This window comes from Bombina bombina, chromosome 3 (assembly GCF_027579735.1).
Source record: "Bombina bombina isolate aBomBom1 chromosome 3, aBomBom1.pri, whole genome shotgun sequence".
Lineage (NCBI taxonomy): Eukaryota > Metazoa > Chordata > Amphibia > Anura > Bombinatoridae > Bombina > Bombina bombina.
In genome coordinates, this window is record NC_069501.1 from 38,805,872 (window position 1) to 38,829,909 (window position 24,038).

The 24,038-nt window shown below is 40.5% G+C and overlaps 1 protein-coding gene across 1 annotated transcript in view; it reads left to right on the forward strand.

The window, feature by feature from the left end:
• LOC128652831 (uncharacterized) overlaps positions 1–24,038 on the forward strand; it is a 303,688-nt gene that overhangs the window by 170,946 nt on the left and 108,704 nt on the right. Inside the window, exon 2 of the mRNA XM_053705795.1 lies at positions 7,636–7,962. Within this exon, the coding sequence (XP_053561770.1) occupies positions 7,636–7,962 (327 nt within the window). The remainder of the gene's footprint in view (positions 1–7,635; positions 7,963–24,038) is intronic.

The following is a 24,038-nucleotide window of genomic DNA, read 5'->3' on the forward strand; positions in this document are numbered from 1 at the left end:
TGCTTAGGACTGAGTGGAAATATGGACACTCCAGTTCACTTGCCTGATAAGAAACAACAGCATGGGATCTACGAAGTACGATTACAGGCAGATAGAAGAACACAAGCCAGACATGGCATAGGATAAGAACATATAAGCTTTTGTTTATTAGCTGCAGCCTACAACCGAGAAAGAATCTGGGACCTGTGTTTCATGACGGTTTGCCAACCTGATAAAAACCTGATATAATAGTATATAAAATGTATGGTCTGTAACTTCCCGTATATTCTTGCTGCCAGAAGTATCTGGAGTCTCAGACTTCAAATACGGATGAGACATTATAAATCTCTTACTTACTATTAGGATTCTATTATCAATTCTTTACTGTTGAGTATTAATTAATCCATGTTTGTAGTGACTTATTTCAATAATATGTTTTGGTTATTTTGTTGGCATTAGATACTACCGTTGATAACAAAGGGCAATGTATTTACGCGTACTCTATGTTTCCTAGTAAACCTATACATGCATTTTGACAGGGAAAGTATGCCAGGTATTTTGTTTAACACCAGTGTAGTACTTAGGTTCATACCTAGTTTATCATATTCTTTTCTAACAGCCCTCTTTAGGATGCAGCACTATATTCTATGTTTTTAGCCATCGATACCGGATAGTCTAGTGACATTCCAACACACATCATCCACATTGTTGTATTCCCTTTACACACTGATTTACGGATCAACCTGTCAAGATACCTTTTGGGGCTGACTATTTTTACACTGTATATTATATATGTCATTTACTAGGCTGGCTATGCTATATAATTTAAGTATATACATGATGTTAGTTAATATATAGGTGGACTATGAACAATTGTTATATTACCCAGCTGGATTGTCTAGGGGTTATAGACATATATACAATTGTGTGAACTGGAACAAGCACGCTGATCAACAATTGTTTCATCTGCTAGGTCAATATTCTACTTTATGTTTTCTAGTATATATATAAAGAGACAGATAAATGCCAAACTCTATACTTTTGCCTCCTGAAAGTTCATGGTTATTGGAGTTTTATCTCCACCCTCCTCCTCCCCAATTTTTGTTTGCTGAGTAAGCGAAGGAACGTAGATTCCATCGTAATTCTCCCTATTGTTTATTATATACTGGATATATGATAGCGGCCTTTTGATATTCCCCCCCTTTATTACCCCCTATGACAAAAATGATCAGGATTGTACTAGTCCCACTTTGCTTATATTTCATATACTTTTGGTACCAAAGTGAATATTTTTTGATCTGGGAAATCATTTGTCATAGTTATGAAAGAGGTCAGGAATTAAATATGCAGGATGTTTGTTTTTTATTCACATATGTTTATCTTTAACATTGAAATCATGAGAAACACTGCGATCCATAAAAGGCTATTTTAATAATCAAAAAAGGGTATAAATTATAAATCCACACACACACACCAAAAAATACGGCAATGAGCATTTAAAAACAGTAAAAAGCAGGTAAATACATGTTCAGGAACCAGTTTATCCTACATGTTTCGGTTGTTCCTTATTCATGGATATAACTGGCTATCCCTACTTCCTGTCTTTAAATACCTTCACCTGTCTTCCTATTCGTGCTTGGTCTCCCAGGTGTTAACCCATTAGGTGCCCTTTTCTACCCATAAGTGCTTAAATAGCACTGTCAACCTGATTACTTGCTAACTGTAACCTCAATGCTTAATAGTACATTATATATCTATAAAGGAATACATGTTCTTATCAGGATACAACAATGATGCCTTATAAGTTTATTAGGGGTAAACTTAATACACAAAGAGAAATAAAATTCTTTATATTTTAATTTTTAATATCATTCCCTTATACTATCATTGTGTGTAATTCCTAATTTTCTACCACCATGTGGCATATAATTTATAGATATTGAGTTACCTAAATTATTAATCTGTGTCTAAGACAAGGTATCTCAGGTTGTTTAGGTAAACACATTTGTTTTTATGTATTACTTTTTCCAGAAGTTAATGACATCCCCCTCAATGTTGAAGCCCTGCGGTCTCCTGGTCCTTAATTTGAATATCCAGAAGGCTTCACGTAACATCAAACGTGCTGTTCTGTTCCTTCCTCTCGGGGGATTCCGAACACACTCGATAACCGGCCATGAGAGGGACCTCACATCCCCCCCATGGACTGCTATGGAGTGTTGTGAAAGGCCGGAGCATTCAACATTGTGTGAGATGTCATTTAGGTGTTCCCTGATCCTAGAGCGGACCTCCCTCGTCGTGCAACCTACATATTGTCGGTTGCACGCTGTACACTCCACCAGGTAGACCACAAAAGTGGTTCTACAATTGGTGCAGCTGGCTAAATCAAAGACCCGATTGGTCGTTTTGGATTGGAACGTGGACATAACCTTGCAATGCTGACAAGCTATACACTTAGAAAAGTGACATTTAAAGTGTCCTTTGACACTCAGCCAGCTGCTACTAGCCCTCTTCCTGTCGTTTAATACATTAGGTGCCACCATATTTCCTATAGTACATGCTCTCTTTGGCACAAAATTACAGCCCTTGGATATATAATCCTTAAGACTGTCTTCTGCTGAGAGAATTGGTAAATGCTTATTGATGATATCAATAATGTTATTAAATTGTGGACTGTAGGTCGTGACTAATGTGGGCCTACATGAGTCATAAGCCTGTCTTTTGTCACTCTTCTTACCCTTTATCATTCGTTCTCTACTCATTCTGCTGACCTCGAGATGAGCTCTGTTGATAGTTTTGGCTGAGTAACCTCTCTCTATTAGAAGGCTCTTTAGAACCTCACTTTCCCTTATGTAATCCTCTTCCAAGGAGCAGTTCCGCTTAATCCGCATGAACTGCCCCTTGGCCACCCCAAACCCTGTGTGACGGGGATGGTTGCTCCTCGCGTGGAGCAGGGAATTTGAAGTTATGGGTTTACGATAAAGAGTGGTGGAGATTGTTCCACTTTCTATGTCACCCCTCAGTTCCACATCCAAATAAGGTATATTACTAACACCAATTTTTGCAGTGAATTCAAGGCCCACCTCATTTGTATTGAGGTAAGTCAAGAAATCCTGTATCTCTGTGTCATCACCTACCCAAATGAATAGAAGGTCATCTATGAACCTCTTATATGACCTGATCTTGTCCTTGAATGGGTTACTATCTCCAAAGACGTGGGACAGCTCCCACCAACCCATAAAAAGGTTGGCGTATGTTGGGGCAAATTTAGCCCCCATCGCTGTCCCACGTCTTTGGAGATAGAAAGTGTGTTCAAATTTAAAATAATTGTGGGTCAGGAGAAACGCAAGGGCCTCCACCATAAATTTAATCAAATCCTCATGGTAATTGCTAAAATGTGATAACATGTATTTCACGGCCTCAATGCCGTGGTTGTGTGGAATGGCCGAATATAGGCCAACCACATCAACTGTTAGCCACTTGCAATCTCTGTCCCACTTAACACCATCCAAAACTTTTATTAAGTGGTTAGTATCCTTGAGATAGGATGGCAGGAGGTGGACAACGGGCTGAAGAAGGGACTCGATCCAAGATGACAGTTTCTCAAATAGTGACCCGATCCCGACACTATAGGTCTACCCTTCATCTCCACCAAGGTCTTATGTACCTTGGGGAGGTGATGGAAGATAGGGATTATGCGCTTTTGTACCATCAAATAATCGAAAGTTTCTTGATCAATCAGTCCCCTCATCATACCGTCGTCCAATAAATGTCTCAATTCTAACCCAAATCTCTCTGTAGGATTGAAGCTTAGTACTTTGTATATCTGGGTATCTGTTAGCTGTCTTAATGCTTCCTCAATGTACTTGTCTCTTCCCATTACAACAATACAGCCCCCCTTGTGAGCCTGCTTGATGACTATGTCATCCCTTTTACCAAGTTCCTCAAGTGCCAACTTTTGGTTAAGGCTCAAATTATGTGTGATATTATCATTACGCTCTGCGCTCTGAGAGGGTGATTAGATCCTCTTCAACTCGGCGATGAAACGCCTGTATGAAGGGTCCTCTAGTCCTGGTGGGGTAAAAAATAGACTGGTTTGAATCCTGCATGACTAGTTTTGATCTGTATGTCTGACTGTAAGCTAGATGTCCCTAACTCATGAAGGGTCAGATAGTCTACCCCTTCCTTGAAGTCTATAATGTCAGATATATTTGGTACACTAAGTGCAGTATCAATTGTATCATGTATATTGATATCACCCTCTGTTTCTGTTATTCCCTCACTGGTATCAGAACCCCAAAAAAACTTTTTTAAGGTTAAATCCCTTACAAGTCTATTAATATCAACAATAGTTTCAAAAAAATTAAATTTATTAGTAGGCACAAATCCCAGTCCCAAGCTTAAAACCTCCACTTGTGTGTCAGTCAGATCAGCCCCAGACAAATTAATGACTTTTAAATTTTGTATTTGTTTCGTACATTTCTCTTTGGTTGTGCCCTGCTCTTTCCTTTTTCTCCTGGGCCTATGTTTCCACCTCCTTCTATTCCCTTTGGGTTTAGCCAAAAAACCTGTTCATTATTCATCCCTGTTGACTGAGGTAAAAATGTTGATGGTCTAATATCTCCCTCGCTATCACTCAGGAACTCTTGTTGTCGCCTATCTGTAAGGTTACCTTTATTGGAACTGGTGATACTACTGCCCCCTCCCGTCAATTTCTGACCTGAGCCTAGTGTTCTAAGTGTTGTTTTCTTTAAAGCACTTCTAGGTGTAATTACTTGTATCTCATCACCTGAATTTCCACTAGAATCTCCTGCAGCATATTCATCTGATCTATAGTCATGCTCCTCATCTGTGCTGTCTTTATCTGAAAATGTGACCTTTTTGCTACCCCCAACTGCTCCTACTTTAGGGGTGTTCTTATTCTTTCTGAACCTAGGTTTATTAGCTCTTGGGCCTGATTTGTTATACTAAGTGTAAACTTTATTATTGATATAATCTGTTGTCTCTCATGAATTTCTTGAGCTTGAAATTATCTATTTCCCCTCTAAACTTCATGATTGTATCACTTAGTAATTTATCAAACTCATTGTATCTTTAACATTGTTTATTTATTTTGTATGATAGATGTGACTCACAGGCTCTACTTGATAATGTTATTGCTTTACAGACGTATGTCTATATGTATATCTGTCCTGTAAGCTTGCCTATGTTTTGTATGTTGTTGGATCTCAATAAAAAAAATATATAAATAAAACTTACAATTATTACCTAAATAATTCCTATTTAAAACTAATAAATACTTACCTTAGCTCGCATTCTATTGGCTATTCCAATCAACCAATAGAATGCAAGCTCAATCCTATTGGCTGATTGCAACAGTCAATAGGATTTTTTTCCCCTTTAATTCCTATTGGCTGATTGAATTCAATCAGCCAATCGAAATGTAAGGGACGCCATCTTGGATGACGTTACTTAAAGGGAACCTTCATTTTCCAGCGACGACCATAAGAAGAGGATGCTCCACGCCGGATGGATGAAGATGGAAGATGCCGTCTGGATGAAGACTTCTGCCCGCTTGGATGAAGACTTCTGCAGGCTTCGATGAGGACTTCTGCCCACTTGGATGAAGACTTCTGCCGCCTGGATAAGGATGGATGTCCGGTTTTCGAAAACTGTAAGTGGATCGTCGGGGGTTAGTGTTAGGTTTTTTTAAGGGTTAATTGGGTGGGTTTTATTTTTAACTTAGGGTTTGGGCACCGTAAAAGAGCTAAATGCCCTTTTAAGGGCAATGCCCATCCAAATGCCCTTTTCAGGGCATTGGTTAGCTTAGGTTTATTTAGATAGGGTTTTTATTTGGGGGGTGGTGGGTGGTGGGTTGTGGGTTTTACTGTTGGGGGAGTTGTTTGTATTTTTTTTATTTTTTTTTACAGGTAAGAGCTGATTTCTTTGGGGCAATGCCCCACAAAAGGCCCTTTTTAAGGGCTATTGGCAATTTAGTGTAGGCTAGAGTTTTTTTTATTTTGGGGGGGGGCTTTTTATTTTGATAGGGCTATTCGATTAGGAGTAATTCATTTTTTATTTTGTGTAATTTAGTGTTTATTTTTTTGCAATTTAGATAATTGTATTTTATTAATTTAATTTATTTTATTGTAATTGTTTTTAGTGTAAGGCAGGTTAGGTTTTATTTCACAGGTTCGTTTGTATTTATTTTAACTAGGTAGTTATTAAATAGTTAATAACTATTTACTAACTAGTCTACCTAGTTAAAATAAATACAAACTTACCTGTGAAATAAAAATAAACCCTAAGCTAGCTACAATATAACTATTAGTTTTATTGTAGCTAGTTTAGGTTTTATTTTATAGGTAAGTATTTATTTAGTTTAAAATAGGAATTATTTAGGTAATAATTGTAAGTTTTATTTAGATTTATTTTAATTATATTTAAGTTAGGGGGTGTTAGGTTTGGGTTTAGGGGTTAATATATTTATGTAGTGTTAGTGATGTGGGAGGCCAGAGTTTTAGGGGTTAATAACTTTAGTATAGTGGCGGCGACATTGGGGGCGGCAGATTATGGGCTTATAAGTGTAGGTAGATGGCGGCGATGTTAGGGCCAGTAGATTAGGGGTTAATAAATGTATGTAGGTGGCAGCGATGTTAGGGCCAGCAGATTAGGGGTTAATAACTGTAATATAGGTGGCGGCGATGTTGGGGGCGGCAGATTAGGGGTGTTTGGATGTGGTTTTTATGTTAGGGTGTTAGGTTTAAACATAGCTTTTTCTTTCCCCATAGACATCAATTGGGCTGGGTTACGGAGGTTTTGTTTCCGCGATCGCAGGTGTAAGGCTTTTTTTTTTTTTTGCCGGCTCTCCACATTGATGTCTATGGGGAAATCGTGCACGAGCACGTCAAAACACTGCTTGTATTTGGGTGAAGTATGGAGCTCAACGCCACCATTTCGCCCGCACAACCCAGGTTTTTTCAAACCTGTAATACCTACGTTATGAAAGGTGAGCAATGAAAATAACGTACACAAAATTAACGAGCAGCCATAACGCCACAACTTGTAATCTAGCTGTCAGTTTAATTGCTGACATGATATAAGCCCCACTGGTGCTCTGAGCAGCGGCAGTATTTAAAATGTTGGTGCACTGAGAATATCTAGCTTCACACGCACGTGACAACTTTTACTAGAAGCATTTTTGCCAATACAAGTACATGTATATTGCAAATATGTTTCTAATTAAACCTGTAATTCATCCATGTGCATTTAAATTTTGACTGGAATGTCCCTTTAAGGTGACATTTCTTGGCAACATACTCTAGCATTGGTGCATCGTCTTTTGCATTTGTTTGGTAGAAAGGTGATCTCTTGATGAGAGTTTAGGGAAAGAGGAGCAACCCATTACCTTTTTAAAGGAAGAACTGCTTATGGTGTTAAAGATTTTAGTGAGTCTATAGAAAAAAAATCTATTGAGCTTGTTGAGTATCGGAGTTGGCACTTCTAGATTTTTTTGTAATTACATTCAGAGGTAAAATTGTATAAACTTACCCATTTGTGACTATGATGTGGGTCTGCATTTTATTCTTTTCTTCCTCATATTATTTAAGATCAGTTTATGACGTGAGCGATCATTTAATTTCAATCTTACTTTTACAGGTTTCCTCTGGGCCTTGGACTTGTGTGCACTTGTAGAAACCCGTCATGTCCGTGTTGGGTCAGATATATCCCTCTGTGGCTTGAGGTGTCCTAACACAAACGGTGTGCTGGAGCTGTACACTAAACCAGGGAGTGTTTTGCTAGAGCTGAGCTGTCAAAATGATGACTACACCATCCATCCAAATTTCATAAACAGACTTGACCTGAACATCTCCAGTGGCTGCTGTGTGCTGAGAGAGGCTCAGAAGAAGGACACCTGTGTGTATGAGATTGAGTTCCACAGCAGCCCAGCAAGGATACTGAGCTCTACACCCATCACTGTAATAGGTAAGCACCCCACAGCAGTGACTTGTGAGTAGACATCTGCTATGAATTAAGGGATGTTACTTTAAATGATCATGTGCGTAGTATTTCTCTTTTTACAGATGAAGAGGTTTCAAGGGATTATCAAAAATAAAAGTAAATAAGTATGGGGGTCCAGATAATATTTATCCAAGGGTTCTAAGGGAACTTTGATCCCTGATAGCTACTCCTATAGCTGGTTTATTACATCAGACACTGTTAACAGAAGTTGTTCCAGAAGACTGGAAAATTGTTAATGTAGTCCCTCTTCATAAAAAGTGTAGTAGGGAAGATTCTGATAACTATAGGCCACTTCGTTTGACTTCAATTACAGGGAATTTAATGGAAACTCTTTTAAAGGAAAGGCTTGTGTTTTACCTTCAGGCAAACAACTTAGAAGACAAAGGACAGCATGGTTTCACTGCTGGAAGATCGTGTCAGGCTAATCTAATTTAATTTCTTTGGCCATGTAACTAAATTAATAGACCATGGAGGAGCCGTAGATGTAGCGTATCTAGACTTTAGCAAAGCATTTGACAGTGTCCCACACAAGAAACTTATTCACAAAATGTATTGCCTTGGAGTAGATGATAAGATTGTTAAATGGGTAGATGCTGGCTTAAAGGGACAGTCTAGTCAAAATTAAACTTTCATGATTCAGATAGGGCATGCAATTTTAAACAACTTTCCAATTTACTTTATCATCAAATATACTTTGTTCGCTTGGTATTCTTTATTGAAAAGCTACACCTAGGTAGGCCCATAAACTGATTTCTAGGCTGTTGAAGGTTGCCACTTAGTGCATTTTGACAGTTTTTCACAGTTAGACAGTGCTAGTTCATCTGTACTATAAAGATAACGAGTCAGCACTAATTGGCTAAAACCCGCAATAGTACAGTATTGACTGTTACAAAAGAGGACACGACTTGAGAGTTATTATTTCAGATCATTTAAAATTTCGTACACAATGCAGCAGTGCAGCCAGTAAGGCCAGTCTCAATTATCCGGAACTCAAGCAACCGGCACTCTCAAGCAACCGAACAAAAAAAAGTTAGAGCATAAATGTGCTAAAGAAACAGTCGGGATCGCTTTAAACAGCAGGAACTGCGGTAGCTGCATTAAATAGAGCGATAGACACACTTATCTGCTAAGTAATTACAGGTATACCGCTGCACTTACGATTGCATCAGCTTGGCAATCAGGACGGGCTATCTCGGGGGGTACAGCATCCCTCTGTCATGTATCCCTCTTCCGGACCAGGGGGCAAGGGAGAGCTCAAAAATGCTCAATCAATAAAAGATTTCCAGGACGGCTTAATCTCTTGCTGAAATCAATGAGTTTATTAAGAATAAAATACAAGTGTATTTCCAGAATAAACACATTGTTTTCAGCAAGAGATTGAGCCGTTCTGGGAATTTGTTATTGATTAAGCATCCTGTTGAAGCCTCATACGATACGTATATCCTGTCTAGTGTGCGCCTCTAACCGGCTCCTGCCCGTGTGATCCATTATAGAACTAGTTAGACATATTTTTAATAGTGACTCTCAAGCAACCTGAAATACACTTACCCGGAATATACCGATCCCCATGGGTGCCGGTTATTTGAGATTCTACTGTATATGTATATATGTGTGTGTATGTATGTATGTATGTGTGTGTGTGTATATATATATATATATATATATATATATATGTATATGTATATATGTGTGTGTATGTATATATGTGTGTGTATGTATGTATGTATGTATATATATATATATATATGTGTGTATATATATATATATATATATATATATAAATATATGTATATATGTGTATATATGTGTGTGTATGTATATATATATATATATATATATATATATATATATATAATAGTTTCTGTGTAGGCACACTTCAAATGTTGCAGTGGGGATCCAAGTTTAAGTACACCTACACTAACTAGCTCAGGCAATGTAGTCTCGGCAGGCGATAGCTAGCAAGATGGTCATGGTTACTATCCTCCCTGCAACTGCTGCTGTGAACATATCAATCTTGTGTCGATATGTCCCAAGCAAAGTACAGGCTACTCCCACTAGCACGCCTTGCTAACTCCCCCCTCAACGCCTATAATTACATCATGCCTAACCTACACCTACGTCACAGCTCATCTACACTCCCCTGCAAAGCTTAGCTAACTCCCCCTTACCGCCTACACCTATGTCACGCATAACCTACACACCCCCAAAACGCCCAGCTAAGTCCCTAATACCGCCTACATTTACATAATGTCTAACCTACAATCCCCTGGAATGCCTAGTTAACTACCTACTGTCAAAAAATAACATAATAAACTATACTATAAATAATAAACCTCCTTATTATAACAATGAAGTTATGTTGCTAAAGTTATAATCAATATAAATAATGTGTCACAGAGATGCGCTAAAACGCCAGCCGCTGACAGCCCGAGGAATGGGGACTGGATTTGAAGTGTCCTACATTCTCCCAGAAAGTAGCACCCCCAAACAAGTAGTATCCCTAGGTGCCAACAACATACTAAAAGACTGACTTCATCACTTGCACCTTACTCAATCGACACCTTTTTTAAAAAGCGGAGTACCGTAGCTCAATTCCGGTCTGGCGCTGAGTTCCAGGAGCCCGGATAGGCCATCAAGATTTTGGCGACCCCTGCGTTTACCTCATTTCCTTGGCTATGTATAATGTAGATATCTGTAAGTATTGTAGATATCTCAAAATTAATTTATTAGTTGCTTGCTATTATTTCAAATATAAATATATGTAAAAATATGTTTGTTTCAAATAATATATTAAGCAATCATTAAATCCATTTTTAAGATATCTACAATACTTTAAATAATATGCATTGTAAATGTCTATGCATATCATTTAAACATTGACCCCTAATTTGCCATAACCTAAAACTAACTGTAGAAGCTAAGGCCGTACACATAAATATTCAATATTTAAAATGATGTAATCATTTATATATTACATTTTAAATCCAATATTTAAAATGATTATGTAGAATGCATAATGTATAATTATTTGCATATAAATTAAAATGTAATTAATTTAGCTTGTTGTGTTTATTATTTATAATTAATGACAGTATAATATTATAGATCTACATAACTACATGCCTGTTATGTAAAAATATAATTTAATGCTACTGACTTCTGTAACATGAATATATATTAACATATGTATCTGTTATCACTAATAAACACAGCAAGATTACATAAATACATAAATAATGTAGTTTTATTATATTTTGTAACTTAGCTTTTTTATTTTTCTGTAACAGATTATTTTTAAATTTTTTTGTAACATAGTGGGGTTAGAGTAGAGGGGGTTAGTTTAGACGGGGGTGTTAGTAAAGAGGGAAGCTGGGTATTATGTAGAGTAGGGTTAGATTGTGTTTGGGGTTTGAAGGTTTAGGTTTATTTTTTTTATTTAGATTATTTTTTATATTTCTAATTTAGGGGTTTAGTTTAGAGGGGGTTAGGTGTTAGTTTAGTTTGCATTTGGGGTATATGGTGGTATAGGGGTTAATAGTTATATACTAGCAGTGGGTATATGGTGGCATAGGGGTGTCAAGGTTTCACCTTGCTTTTGTTTGTATTTGCTGCTGGCAGCCATTTTACTCACCTGTCTCTTCACCTGCCTGCAGAGTGTGTAACTTTGCTCACTTACCTAAGCGCCCTCTTATAGACAAACTGGAGAACATCATCTCTGTGACATGTTGCAGTCCCAGAATTATGATGTCATCAATTACTATTTAAGGGGCCTCAGTTCAGTCTGCCTTTGCGATGTCTGAGGCTTCTTTGTGAGTTCCTGTGCTCCAGTTCTTGTGTATGCCTGACTTGTCTGACGTCCCTCAGTTCATTCCCATCTTCTTTCAAACATGCAAAGGTCACTCCTATACTCAAAAACCCTCCCTTGACACTAATTTTCTGGCAAGCTACCTCCTCATATCACTGCTTCAACTAAATTAAAAACTCCTGGAAAACCTTGTTTACGACCGCCTAACTAACCACCTGTACTTCAACTCTTTGCTTGACCCCCTGCAATCTGGCTTCCATACCCAACACTCAAACTGAAACTGCCCTCACCAAGGCTGCTAGCAATCTTCCTTCTAAAAGTAATGGCCAGTACTCTATACTTATTTAACTTGATCTCTCAGCTGCCTTTGACACAGTTGACCACCCCATCCTACTACTGTCTCTCTTGGCCTCTGTGACACTGCTCTCTCTCTTTGATGCACTTTAACCTTTCTAACAGATCATTTTCTGTGTCATTTGGTGACTCCTCCTATGTAATGCCTCTGTCAGTTAGAGTACCTCACGGCTCTGTTCTGGTCCTCTACTCTTCTCCATTTATACTTCTTGATTGGGTATACTTATCAATAGCTATGGCTTCAAGTATCATCTCTATGCTTATGACACTCCAATCTACCTCTCCTCCCCTGCTCTCTCTCTCCCTCTGTTCTTTCTCATGTCAGTGACTACTTATAATGTATTTATTCCTGAATGGCCTCTCACTACCAAACGATTAACATGTCCAAGACTAAGTTTATTCTAATCCACCCCCCCCCCAGCTCTACACTGATTTCTGAATTTTCTATCACTTTTGAGGGCATCAATATCTCCCTATCACCCCAAGTCTGCTGCAACCACCTATGTAATATTTCCAAAATTTGTCAGTTTATGAGCACTAACACCACTAAGCAACTTCATTGTAATTTCCTGACTTGACTACTACAATGACCTACCAACTGGCCTTCCACTTTCCTGCCTCCCCCCCATTTGTAAATGCCTCTGCCAGGCTAATCCACCTTTCCCATAGCTGTGTATCTTCTGCACCCCTCTGAGAGTCCCTTCTCTGGCTCTCAATTCACAGCAGAATAAAATTTTAACCCTGACCTACAAAGCCCTTATCAATGCCGCTCCGTACTACTTGTCCTCACTAATCAACAAATATACTCCAGCCACCGCCTAGATGCAGCAATGACCTACTCCTTGCATCTTCTATTATCACCTCTTCCCATGCTAGACTGCAGGACTTCTCTTGTGCAGCACCAACCCTCTGGAATGCACTTCCTTAATCTGTCAGTTTCCCCTAATTTGCCTTCTTTTAAATGCTCTCTCGAGACATATTTTTTTTTTAGGGAAGCTTGCCACCCAACTCAGTAACAAATGAATTCCATGTACCTAATAATTGCCCTCATCTAACTCGATATTAACATACTTTTCACCCTTGCAGTCCTCACCTCCAGTTTCTCTCCCTTCTAGATTGTAATTACTCCTGAATTTGTTTGCCAGATTTTGTCTTGTACTTTCAAGTATTATATTATTGTTTTACTTATATCAATTGTACCATTGGACAGCTCTACGGAAATTGTTGGCGCTTTATAAATAATAGTAATAGTTGTAATAATAATGTAAGGTAAGGGGAAGCCATGAGATCTAATATACAATAACAGTGATGGTAAAATCGCTATTAGTGGTAGCAGGTATATGTGTCATCTCTTACACTGATGGTTAGCAGTGTGTAGTCAGGTGTCAGATAAGGGGGAATTCACTGGAATTCAGAGAACATACAAAATATCCAGATTTACTGGGGCATTTCTGGGTCTATTAACTTACTGCTCACTATATAACTGCAGCAGAAAAAATCAAGAATAATTCTTTACCTCATGAAATGCCACCTACTGAGATTTTCAATAGTGTTTAAACATATAATATTACTGTCCAGTTTCAGGCTGTGTAACATCTATCTAAAATAATGTGCTCTGGGGGGGCAGAGCAAGGAGCCGAGCCGGCAATACTCATCTTGAGGAAGCTCTCTACCTAAATATAGATTTCACTGATTTTAATCATGATTCCTCCTATTAAAATGGAATATAAGGCCAGTAAAGATGTGCATATATAAACTGACCCTATGAGAAACTCCAAGACTGCGATCTAAGCATGTGCTGTTAAACTACACCACAAGACTACCAGAGGCTCATAAGCTGCAATCAGCAGTATACCTCCATGCTAGACACCGGAACTAATGAGCAGGCTGACTCGATAATCTTACCAAACGACTGTAGAGGCACTTGAGGATAAGGTATGCAATTTACTGAGGGACCACCTATCTGGATTACATACACTAATAATACAGGTGTTTGAGAATGTAGCTATACGGCATGTCTCCAAAGATGGCGCCGGTTCATTTCTAAACATCAGTAATCCTATCGAACCTTGTGACAAGAGCACTGACACCCAGATCTTGGTTGGGTATGGTGAGACCACAGACATCTTGAATGCACCTAAGAAGTATCGGCTTCCCAGACAGAACTACCACCTAACACTCACACAGCTGGACAATGCAGAACCTACCCGATTCACTCTCAAAAACGAAACTAAGAAGTTGGCTCATGGGGAAGGTGACATTATGGCAGCTGTTAGTGGAATCTATAACTCTGAATATTCACCTGCTGTAATAGGTGAGAGGAAAAATGACAGTTCTGGCCTCATGATGGTGGTGTAAGTATCAAACCCTATGTTTAAGGATAAGGATCTCAACTGTTGTATACCATCAGGTTGGAGTTTGTTCTGTAATAAATTATCAGAGGATCAGGTTGGAGTTTGTTCTGTAATAAATTATCAGAGGATGTGACAGAGTGGTTAACCTTAGAGCACAATAGTACAGGTTACCTCGCTGTCTTAATATAGCCAAACATAATCTTGATACAATAAAAATAACAAGATACATATAAATTATTGGCCATGAAATAAGAATGTGTACCTGTGATTCCAGAAGGTGGAATCACACAGAGAATAAGTTGGAAGACAAGGCAGAGGCTATGTCAGTATAGCAGAGTCAGCAAGAGCAGTGTAGGTGGTCAGAGCAAACAGACTGAAAGAAAACAGAGTTCAGGAGCTGACAATTATGCCAACACACAACCAAGGCTAGTAATCCTGTAGCAAAGGAATGACTGCTACACGCTGCATTAAACCAGCAAGGACTGTAGGATGGGAGGAGCCTTAAATACACATAGAGAGAGGAATAAACTATCTCTTAAAGGGACAGAGAAGGTTTCTTACATAGTCCCCCCCTCAAAGGAAACCACTGTGAGGTTTACAGACAAGGTCGGTGCGGATGTCGTCTGTGGAACAATTAAATAAATTTGGGTATGGAGAGGTTAGCAGAAGGCTCCCAAGAGTCATCTTCCTGACCATATCCAGCCCAATGAACGAGATACTGCAGTTGACAACGTCTACAGTCCAGGAAACTATGTACTTCATACTCCTGTTTGGCCTGAAGAGTCGTAGCATCAGTAGGGACATGAAGCCCAGCGGTGAGAGAATTGCACGATTTGACGAGGGAAATGTGAAAGGTAGGATGAATTTTGTAGGATTGGGGAAGCTGTAGGGTGACAGTAGCAGGGTTCACCATAGCGGTGATGGGGAAAGGTCCTATGAACAATTTTCCTAGTTTCCTGGAAGGAGTGTGAAGCTTCAATTTTTTTGTAGATAACCAAACCAGTTGACCTATTTTGTAGGAAGACTTTTCCTAATGACTGAGGTCATAATATTTTTTTCTGTGAAGCCTGAGCATCTTTGATGTTGTGTACAACAGAGAAGGTTTGTGTAATGGAATTGAAAATGATAACATCATTAACCAGCGGACAAGTTGCATCTACCCAGGGTAGTATATGGAAACTGGGATGAAGACCGTAATTGATGAAGAATGGGCTAACTCTGCTAATGGAAGGTAGGAAGCCTAAGTATGTTTTTGACTAGCCACTGGTTGGTCCTCTGTTTGACTATTTGATTGGGGATGATACGAGGTACTGAGTCTTTGGTGTGTATGTAATGCCTTACACAACTGTCTCCAGAATTTTTATGTAAACTGGGATCCCATGTCACTAATCACTGTAGTGGGTAACCCATGTAGACGAAATACCTCTTTTATGAACATAGTTGACGTTTGTTGAGAGGTTGGTAGGGCATGGAAGGGGATAAAGTGAGCAATTTTAGATAAGGTAGAGGAAGTGGGGAGATCCACAATAAAGTACATGGAGACAGTCCAGGGTCTCTGAGGTACAGGTAAAGGATGGAGTAAAAGGCCATTGACGAGAATACTTTGAAGTGGAGCATATGGAACAAGAAGATACATAGTCTTTGACAGAACGGAACATAGAAGGCCACCAGAAAGACCGTTCCAGGAGACCGAAAGTTCTCTGAGAACCCAAATGTCCAGCAAGAGGTGAGTCATGGACAGTTTGCAAAATAAGTGGTCGAAGGGACATAGAGCTGTTCATTGTGGTAGAAAATGTCATCTTTATCCTTGTGTAAGCAAGTTACAGATTTAGAGTGATCAGATTGCTGAGACCTTTTAATATCCTGGAAGAGATTGGAGAGGAGACCAAAGAAATTATGTTTGGAGATTACGGTAGATGAAGTGTTATGTTGTGTAGGTCTCATGTCTTTGCTAGACAAAGCCTCTGCCTTGCCGTTTCTAGCCCCAGGCCGGTAGGTGATAACAAACTGGAAACGCGAAAATTAGAGACTCCAATGAAGTTGTCTGACAGAGAGGGTTCTGTTGGTCTGAAGATACTGCAGAATATTATAGTCCAAATAAATTATTATAGGATGGGTAGCACCTTCAAGAAGGTGACACTATATGGTCGATTGAACATTTAAATTGCGATAGTTATTTTTCCCCTACGGGTCATTGATCCCTGAGGATGTAAAGGTTCCTGGAAAGATTTTCTCTGTGAGTACTGCGCCAATGGCATAATTCGATGCATCCACTTCAAGTACATACATGAGGTCAATATCTGGGAATTGTAAAATTGGTTCTGTGATAAACTTATTTTTCAAAAGATCAGACATGTTGTGTTTGATCAGGCCAATGAAAAGTATTGAGTTTTGGTTAGGTCAGTTAGTGGTTTGGCAACAGCAGCAAAGTTGTGAATGAATTTGAGATAGAAGTTAGCAAACCCAAGGAAGCGTTGGACATTTTTCTTACAGTTAGGTGTTGGCCAATCCTTGATGGTGAGTACCTTGCTATCTTCCGGTGATGTGATAACCTAGAAAGGATATCTCCTTGAAGTCAAGAGATACATTTCTCTAGTTTGGCATACAAGCGATGCATTCTTAACCGTGAGAGAACAGTTCTGACATGGGAGATATGTTCATCTAGGTTATGTGAGTAAATAAACCACTATGAAGGTGTCTAGAATGTCATGGAAGATGTCATTAATCAAGTTTTGGAATTTTGCTGGGGCATTACAGAGACCGAATGGCATAACTGTAAAAAGACAATACCGGGTCCTAAAAGCAGTAAGCCACTCGTCACCGGCTCTTATTATGATCAGGTTATAAGCGTCCATGAGGTCCAATTTAGTGAAGACCTTGGCACCACGTAACTTTTCAATAAGTTCAGGGATTGATGGAAGGGGATACCTATTTTTACGTGTACACTTATTTAATTCCCTGTAGTCAATAATAGGATACAAAGTGCCGTCCTTGTTTTAAACAAAAAACATTCCAGCACCAGCTGAAGAGGTGGATGGTCTAATAAAGCCTTTTTTGAGGTTATCCTCTATGTTGGCCTTTAAGTGATCTAACTCAGGGATATATGTGTCCGAAAGGAATAGAAACACCAGGTAAAAGGTCTATGAGACAGTCGAAAGTCCTGTGTGGGGGTAGACTTTCTGCCTCTTTCTAGTTAAAAACGTCTTTGAAGTTGTGATAGTGTGTAGGGATGGAGGCGTTGGACATTTGAAGAATACTGTGAAAAGGATAACAGGTCCTTTTACAGTACTGGGAAGTTAAAGTGACCCTAGTTTTTTCCCAGTCAAAGGTGGGTTGATATAACCTTGACCAATTAATTCCCAGTAGTAGAAAACATGGGGGACAGTATGATGTAGAAACTAATTACCTCTCTATGTGCAGCCTCAGTGCTTATCAGGAAAGGGTTGGTATATTGGGAAACAGGACCAGATGATAAGGGGAGCCATCAATAACTTTAACAGGAAGCGGATTTGTTTTTGAAAGAAAGGGTATTTAATTGGATTTTACAAACTCAATGTCGATAACGTTACCACAGGCCCCGGTATCTATGATAGCTTCAGAGGTGAGTCTGTGCTGGTCCCACTGAAGAGACAAAGGTATAACAAAATAATTTGAGAAATGAGTCTTTGTGGTTAAGCATGACTTAACCTTATTTCTTTTACCGGATTTTTGTTTCAGCAGGATGGAACATTGTCTCACTTCATGGTCCGGGGAGGCACAATACATGCACAGATTCTGTGATCTTCTCCTGTTCTTTTCTTTGGAACTTAATGGTCCCCTAATGAACCCTATCTCCATAGGCTGATCCACATCCTTAGACGTAATAGGAGAATAGGTTAAGGTTTTTCTATATGCGCCCCTCTCCAACTTTATCTCACGTAAGCATCTGTCGATATTAGTTGAGAGAGTGTACAATTCCTCCAAGGTGTCTGGAATACCAACTCTAGAAAGTTCATCTTTGATTTCTTCAGAAAGACCAAGACGTAACTGGTTCCTGAGTGACACCTCAGTCTCAGGGATAGGCAAGGTGTCCATGACTAGCCCTTGCAGTGACCGCCACAACCTAAGTATATCTCTTCTTTCTTATTAAATAATAGGAATAAAAAAAAAATATGTGGTGTGAATAAAGTTAGTGGCTTGTCAAGAGACTGCTTGCGATATTGGGTGATAAGTTATGGAATAAATAAAGCCTGAGTGAAATACTGGATGTGTATCTGCATCAGTATAATAACACCCAGCACTATATAATGACACAGTAGTGACACTGGCTCATGGGTATAGCCAGAGGAGGGCTGGTTATAGGATCAGTGGTATCTCCATCAGTATAATAACACCAAGCACTATATAATGACACAGTAGTGACACTGGCTCATGGGTATAGCCAGAGGAGGGATGGTTATAGGATCAGTGGTATCTGCATCTGTATAATAACACCCAGCACTATATAATGACACAATAGTGACACTGGCACATGGGTATAGCCAGAGGAGGGCTGGTTATAGGATCAGTGGTATCTTCATCAGTATAATAACACCCAGCATTATATAATGACACAGTAGTGACACTGGCTCATGGGTATAGCCAGAGGAGGGCTGGTTATAGGATCAGTGGTATCTGCATCAGTATAATAGCACCAAGCACTATATAATGACACAGTAGTGACACTGGCACATGCGTATAGCCAGACAAGGGCTGATTATAGGATCAGTGGTAGCTGCATCTGTATAATAACACCCAGCACTATATAATGACACAATAGTGACACTGGCACATGGGTATAGCCAGAGGAGGGCTGGTTATAGGATCAGTGGTATCTTCATCAGTATAATAACACCCAGCATTATATAATGACACAGTAGTGACACTGGCTCATGGGTATAGCCAGAGGAGGGCTGGTTATAGGATCAGTGGTATCTGCATCAGTATAATAACACCAAGCACTATATAATGACGCAGTAGTGACACTGGCACATGCGTATAGCCAGACAAGGGCTGATTATAGGATCAGTGGTAGCTGCATCTGTATAATAACACCCAGCACTATATAATGACACAATAGTGACACTGGCTCATGGGTATAGCCAGAGGAGGGCTGGTTATAGAATCAGTAGTATCTGCATCAGTATAATAACACCAAGCACTATAAAATAATGTTTTTAAATTCAAATGTACCTTGGTGTCCTTCACTAAGGTCTGTACTTTGGAAAATGTCTGCCACAGTCTTTGTCTGTGCCTATCGCACCTGCTTCTGAAAATAGATACAATCTGTTTGGGCAGAAAGAGGGTAGAATCCTCACAGGATCTGTAACAAGGTAAGGAAAAGAGCTGAGCGTGACAATTAGCCAACAGACATCCAAGGCTAGTAATCCTGTAGCAGAGGAACTACTGCTACACACTGCATTAAACCAGCAAGAACTGTGGGATAGGAGGAGCCTTAAATACACATGGAGAGAGGAATAAACTATCTCTTAAAATGACAGAGAAAGTTTGACAGGTGGTGATGGGGAAAATAAGTACGGCAACAGACTGGAGAGATTGCCCTATGATCACTACACGGCTTCACTTCAATCTTAAGGGCATCCTTTATTATGGTGTCTCTCCTACACCTGATACTAGCAAAAGAGGCAAAGGCTAACTATTTTCTATACAGCGGAACTTGCCTTCACAGTTTGCCGGACAAGCTGTGTGCAAATTGAGCTGCCGATTTCACCTTACCCTACATCATCCTAAAAAGTATGAAGGCTATTATCCGGATCCAAAAGATGATCTTACAAGTCTGTGGACTAATTATATGATACCCTCCTCATTATACAGTTCAGAACAGTTAACTTTCGGTTACCTGTTAGTTAATATTGTGTGGCGTTTACAGTTGTATATTGTTATTTATCTTAATAGGGTCTAAGATAAGCATTTTGACAGAATAACCTCTCCCACCAATATATTTGAAACTACTTTGTATGAAACATATATATGCATAAACTCTTCATATGCTCATATTTTAACAAGGTTCTCTAGGAAAATCGAAATTAGCATTGTATGTTTTACTTTAAAGATCCTATGGGAAGCAGTACACCTGCTAATTATCAGTATACAGAGAGGATGCTGTCTAGTTACACTTTGCCAACATAATTTAGGTTCTGACGGTATTACTATTTGATGTAAACTTCAGCTAGTTATATTGGTCTGATAAGTGACGTGCAGTCCTAGGAGGCAGGTGAGGCAGCGCCTCCCCTGTCCTATGTGTGTAATTACAGTTTTTTATTAATACTTTTAAAAAATAATAATTTTTTATAAACCTTTTTATTAAAAAAAATGTTGGTATATCCCAAGGTACCCCCCACCACCGCGGCAAAACAGTACACTTTGATGAGAAGATTCCATATCCATTCATACCCATTCCATATTTTGCAAAGAAGGAGAGGCTGTGAGCCGTTCAGCCCCCCTCCTTTGCGCAATATGCATGTGTGTTAGAGCATTTAAGAAACTAAGCCACTAGAGACTGCCACCCAGTGGCGCTTTTCTTCCGGCCCATATGCTCAATAGAGGCTATCAGTGTAAGCAGCCTCTGCAGGAGCAGCACAGCCAATCAGCGCCCTCTATCAAGTTTCATAGTAGGTTGCGCGGCGGGAAAGAGCTGTGTCTCTGGAGTCAATGCCAGATTGACAGCCGTTAGCCAAGCCAACTTAAACGTGTCTTACAGTGTCGCAATGTGTTGTCGTGTGTGTGAAGGCTTGAAGCTCTGCTAAGCTGACCACTGCCTACTAGTACCAGACCTAACCCAGTGCCATTGACTGACTGCCCTGGACCTGGAGGACGCCGGTAACTGTAAGTAGTGATCGAGAAGTAAATGCCCCGGGGCAGCCTGGCCAGAGTGAGGTGTGTGGCTACTAGTGTAGAGTTCAGACAAGCATGAAGATACACAATGTGTTGGCAGGGCACCCACAACACTGCAACATTCCATCAGGAATACTTTTTATATTGGCCATGCTGTGCTCACTGTTTAGGGCAGGTCCGGTGAAACTGCAAACTGCTGTCTGCCACACTTCCGCCGCATCTATTAACCCCTGCAGTACGAGGAGCCCAATTAGTATACAGCTACAGACAGCGTGTCAGTGACAGAATGATTTGTGAGTAATTTACTAGCAATAGTCAGCTAATCCATTTTTCCTAACAGCTTAGTTGTAAATCACTCACAAATCATCCTGTCACTGAGTGTGTATAAGGATGCAAGACTTCAGTCAGACTTCAGTCATGGATAACAGTTGTGTCTTCCTGCTGGTAGATATCACAGCCGGACAGATAGCTCAGCATGCCAATGCATTGTGGCTGAACTCTGTAGCAACCCAAGGGTTGCAGGTTTGATCCCCGGCCAGGTACACTCAGCCTTTCATCCTTCCAAGGTCGATAAAATGAGCAGCGCCTTGAGACCCTTACGGGTGTACCCAATACATACATACATACACTGCTGTGCAGAGCATGTTTACTGAGGGGAAACCTGCTTTCCAAAAATGTAAACTGACATAAGGTGTAGTTTGTACCTTATTCCTCAGATGTCAGGGGTCAAAAGAAAATTAATCACATAGGAAAAGGGTTGCTGAGGGTAGGGGGTTGGGAATTCCTATTTGAAAATAGATATTTCCTTTACTGAGTCAGCAGTTGCTTGTATTATAGTAATCCCTTTAAAACAGAACTCCAATGCTTTTGTCTAAAAATATGAGGTTGCCTATATGTGTATGTTTTCCCACAGTATTTGTGGTTTTTTTTTTATATAAAGTGACATATTGAGATATATGGGAGGTGAGAGAATGAGTGTATCTGTGTTTTGTATCTGTATGAGTGTGTGTGTGCATCTGTACGTATGAGAGAGGGTGCGTGCACCTGTATGTATGAGAGAGGGTGGTTGCGCATCTGTATGTATGAGAGAGGGTGCGTGCGCACCTGTATATATGAGAGAGAGGGTGCGTGCGCACCTGTATGTATGAGAGAGGGTGCGTGCGCACCTGTATATATGAGAGAGAGGGTGCGTGCGCACCTGTATATATGAGAGAGAGGGTGCGTGCGCACCTGTATGTATGAGAGTGTGTGCATCTATATGTATGAGAGTGTGTGCGCGCGCACCTGTATATGTATGAGAGTGTGTGTGCGCGCACCTGTATATGTATGAGAGTTTTTGCACGCGCACCTGTATGTATGAGAGTGTGTGCGCGCGCACCTGTATATGTATGAGAGAGGGTGCGTGCGCACCTGTATATGTATGAGAGAGGGTGCGTGCGCACCTGTATATGTATGAGAGAGGGTGGGTGCGCACCTGTATGTATGAGAGAGGGTGCGTGCGCACCTGTATATGTATGAGAGAGGGTGCGTGCGCACCTGTATGTATGAGAGAGGGTGCGTGCGCACCTGTATGTATGAGAGAAGGTGCGTGCGCACCTGTATATGTATGAGAGAGTGTGCGTGCACACCTGTATGTATGAGAGAGGGTGCGTGCGCACCTGTATATGTATGAGAGTGTGTGCGCGCGCACCTGTATATGTATGAGAGTGTGTGCGCGCGCACCTGTATGTATGAGAGAGGGTGCGTGCGCACCTGTATATGTATGAGAGAGGGTGCGTGCGCACCTGTATATGTATGAGAGAGGGTGCGTGCGCACCTGTATATGTATGAGAGAGGGTGCGTGCACACCTGTATGTATGAGAGAGGGTGCGTGCGCACCTGTATGTATGAGAGAGGGTGCGTGCGCACCTGTATATGTATGAGAGAGTGTGCGTGCTCACCTGTATGTATGAGAGAGGGTGCGTGCGCACCTGTATATGTATGAGAGTGTGTGCGCGCGCACCTGTATATGTATGAGAGTGTGTGCGCGTGCACCTGTATGTATGAGAGAGGGTGCGTGCGCACCTATATGTATGAGAGAGGGTGCGTGCGCACCTATATATGGATGAGAGAGGGTGCGTGCGCACCTGTATATGTATGAGAGAGGGTGCGTGCGCACCTGTATATGTATGAGAGAGGGTGCGTGCGCACCTGTATATGTATGAGAGAGGGTGCGTGCGCACCTGTATATGTATAAGAGAGGGTGCGTGCGCACCTGTATGTATGAGAGAGGGTGCGTGCGCACCTGTATATGTATGAGAGTGTGTGCGCGCGCACCTGTATATGTATGAGAGTGTGTGCGCGCACACCTGTATGTATGAGAGAGGGTGCGCCGCACCTGTATATGTATGAGAGTGTGTGCGTGCGTACCTGTATATGTATGAGAGAGGGTGCGTACGTACCTGTATATGTATGAGAGTGTGTGCGCGCACCTGTATATGTATGAGAGTGTGTGCGCGCACCTGTATATGTATGAGAGAGGGTGCATGCGCACCTGTATGTATGAGAGAGGGTGCGTGCGCAACTGTATATGTATGAGAGAGGGTGCGTGCGCACCTGTATGTATGAGAGAGGGTGCGTGCACACCTGTATATGTATGAGAGAGGGTGCGTGCG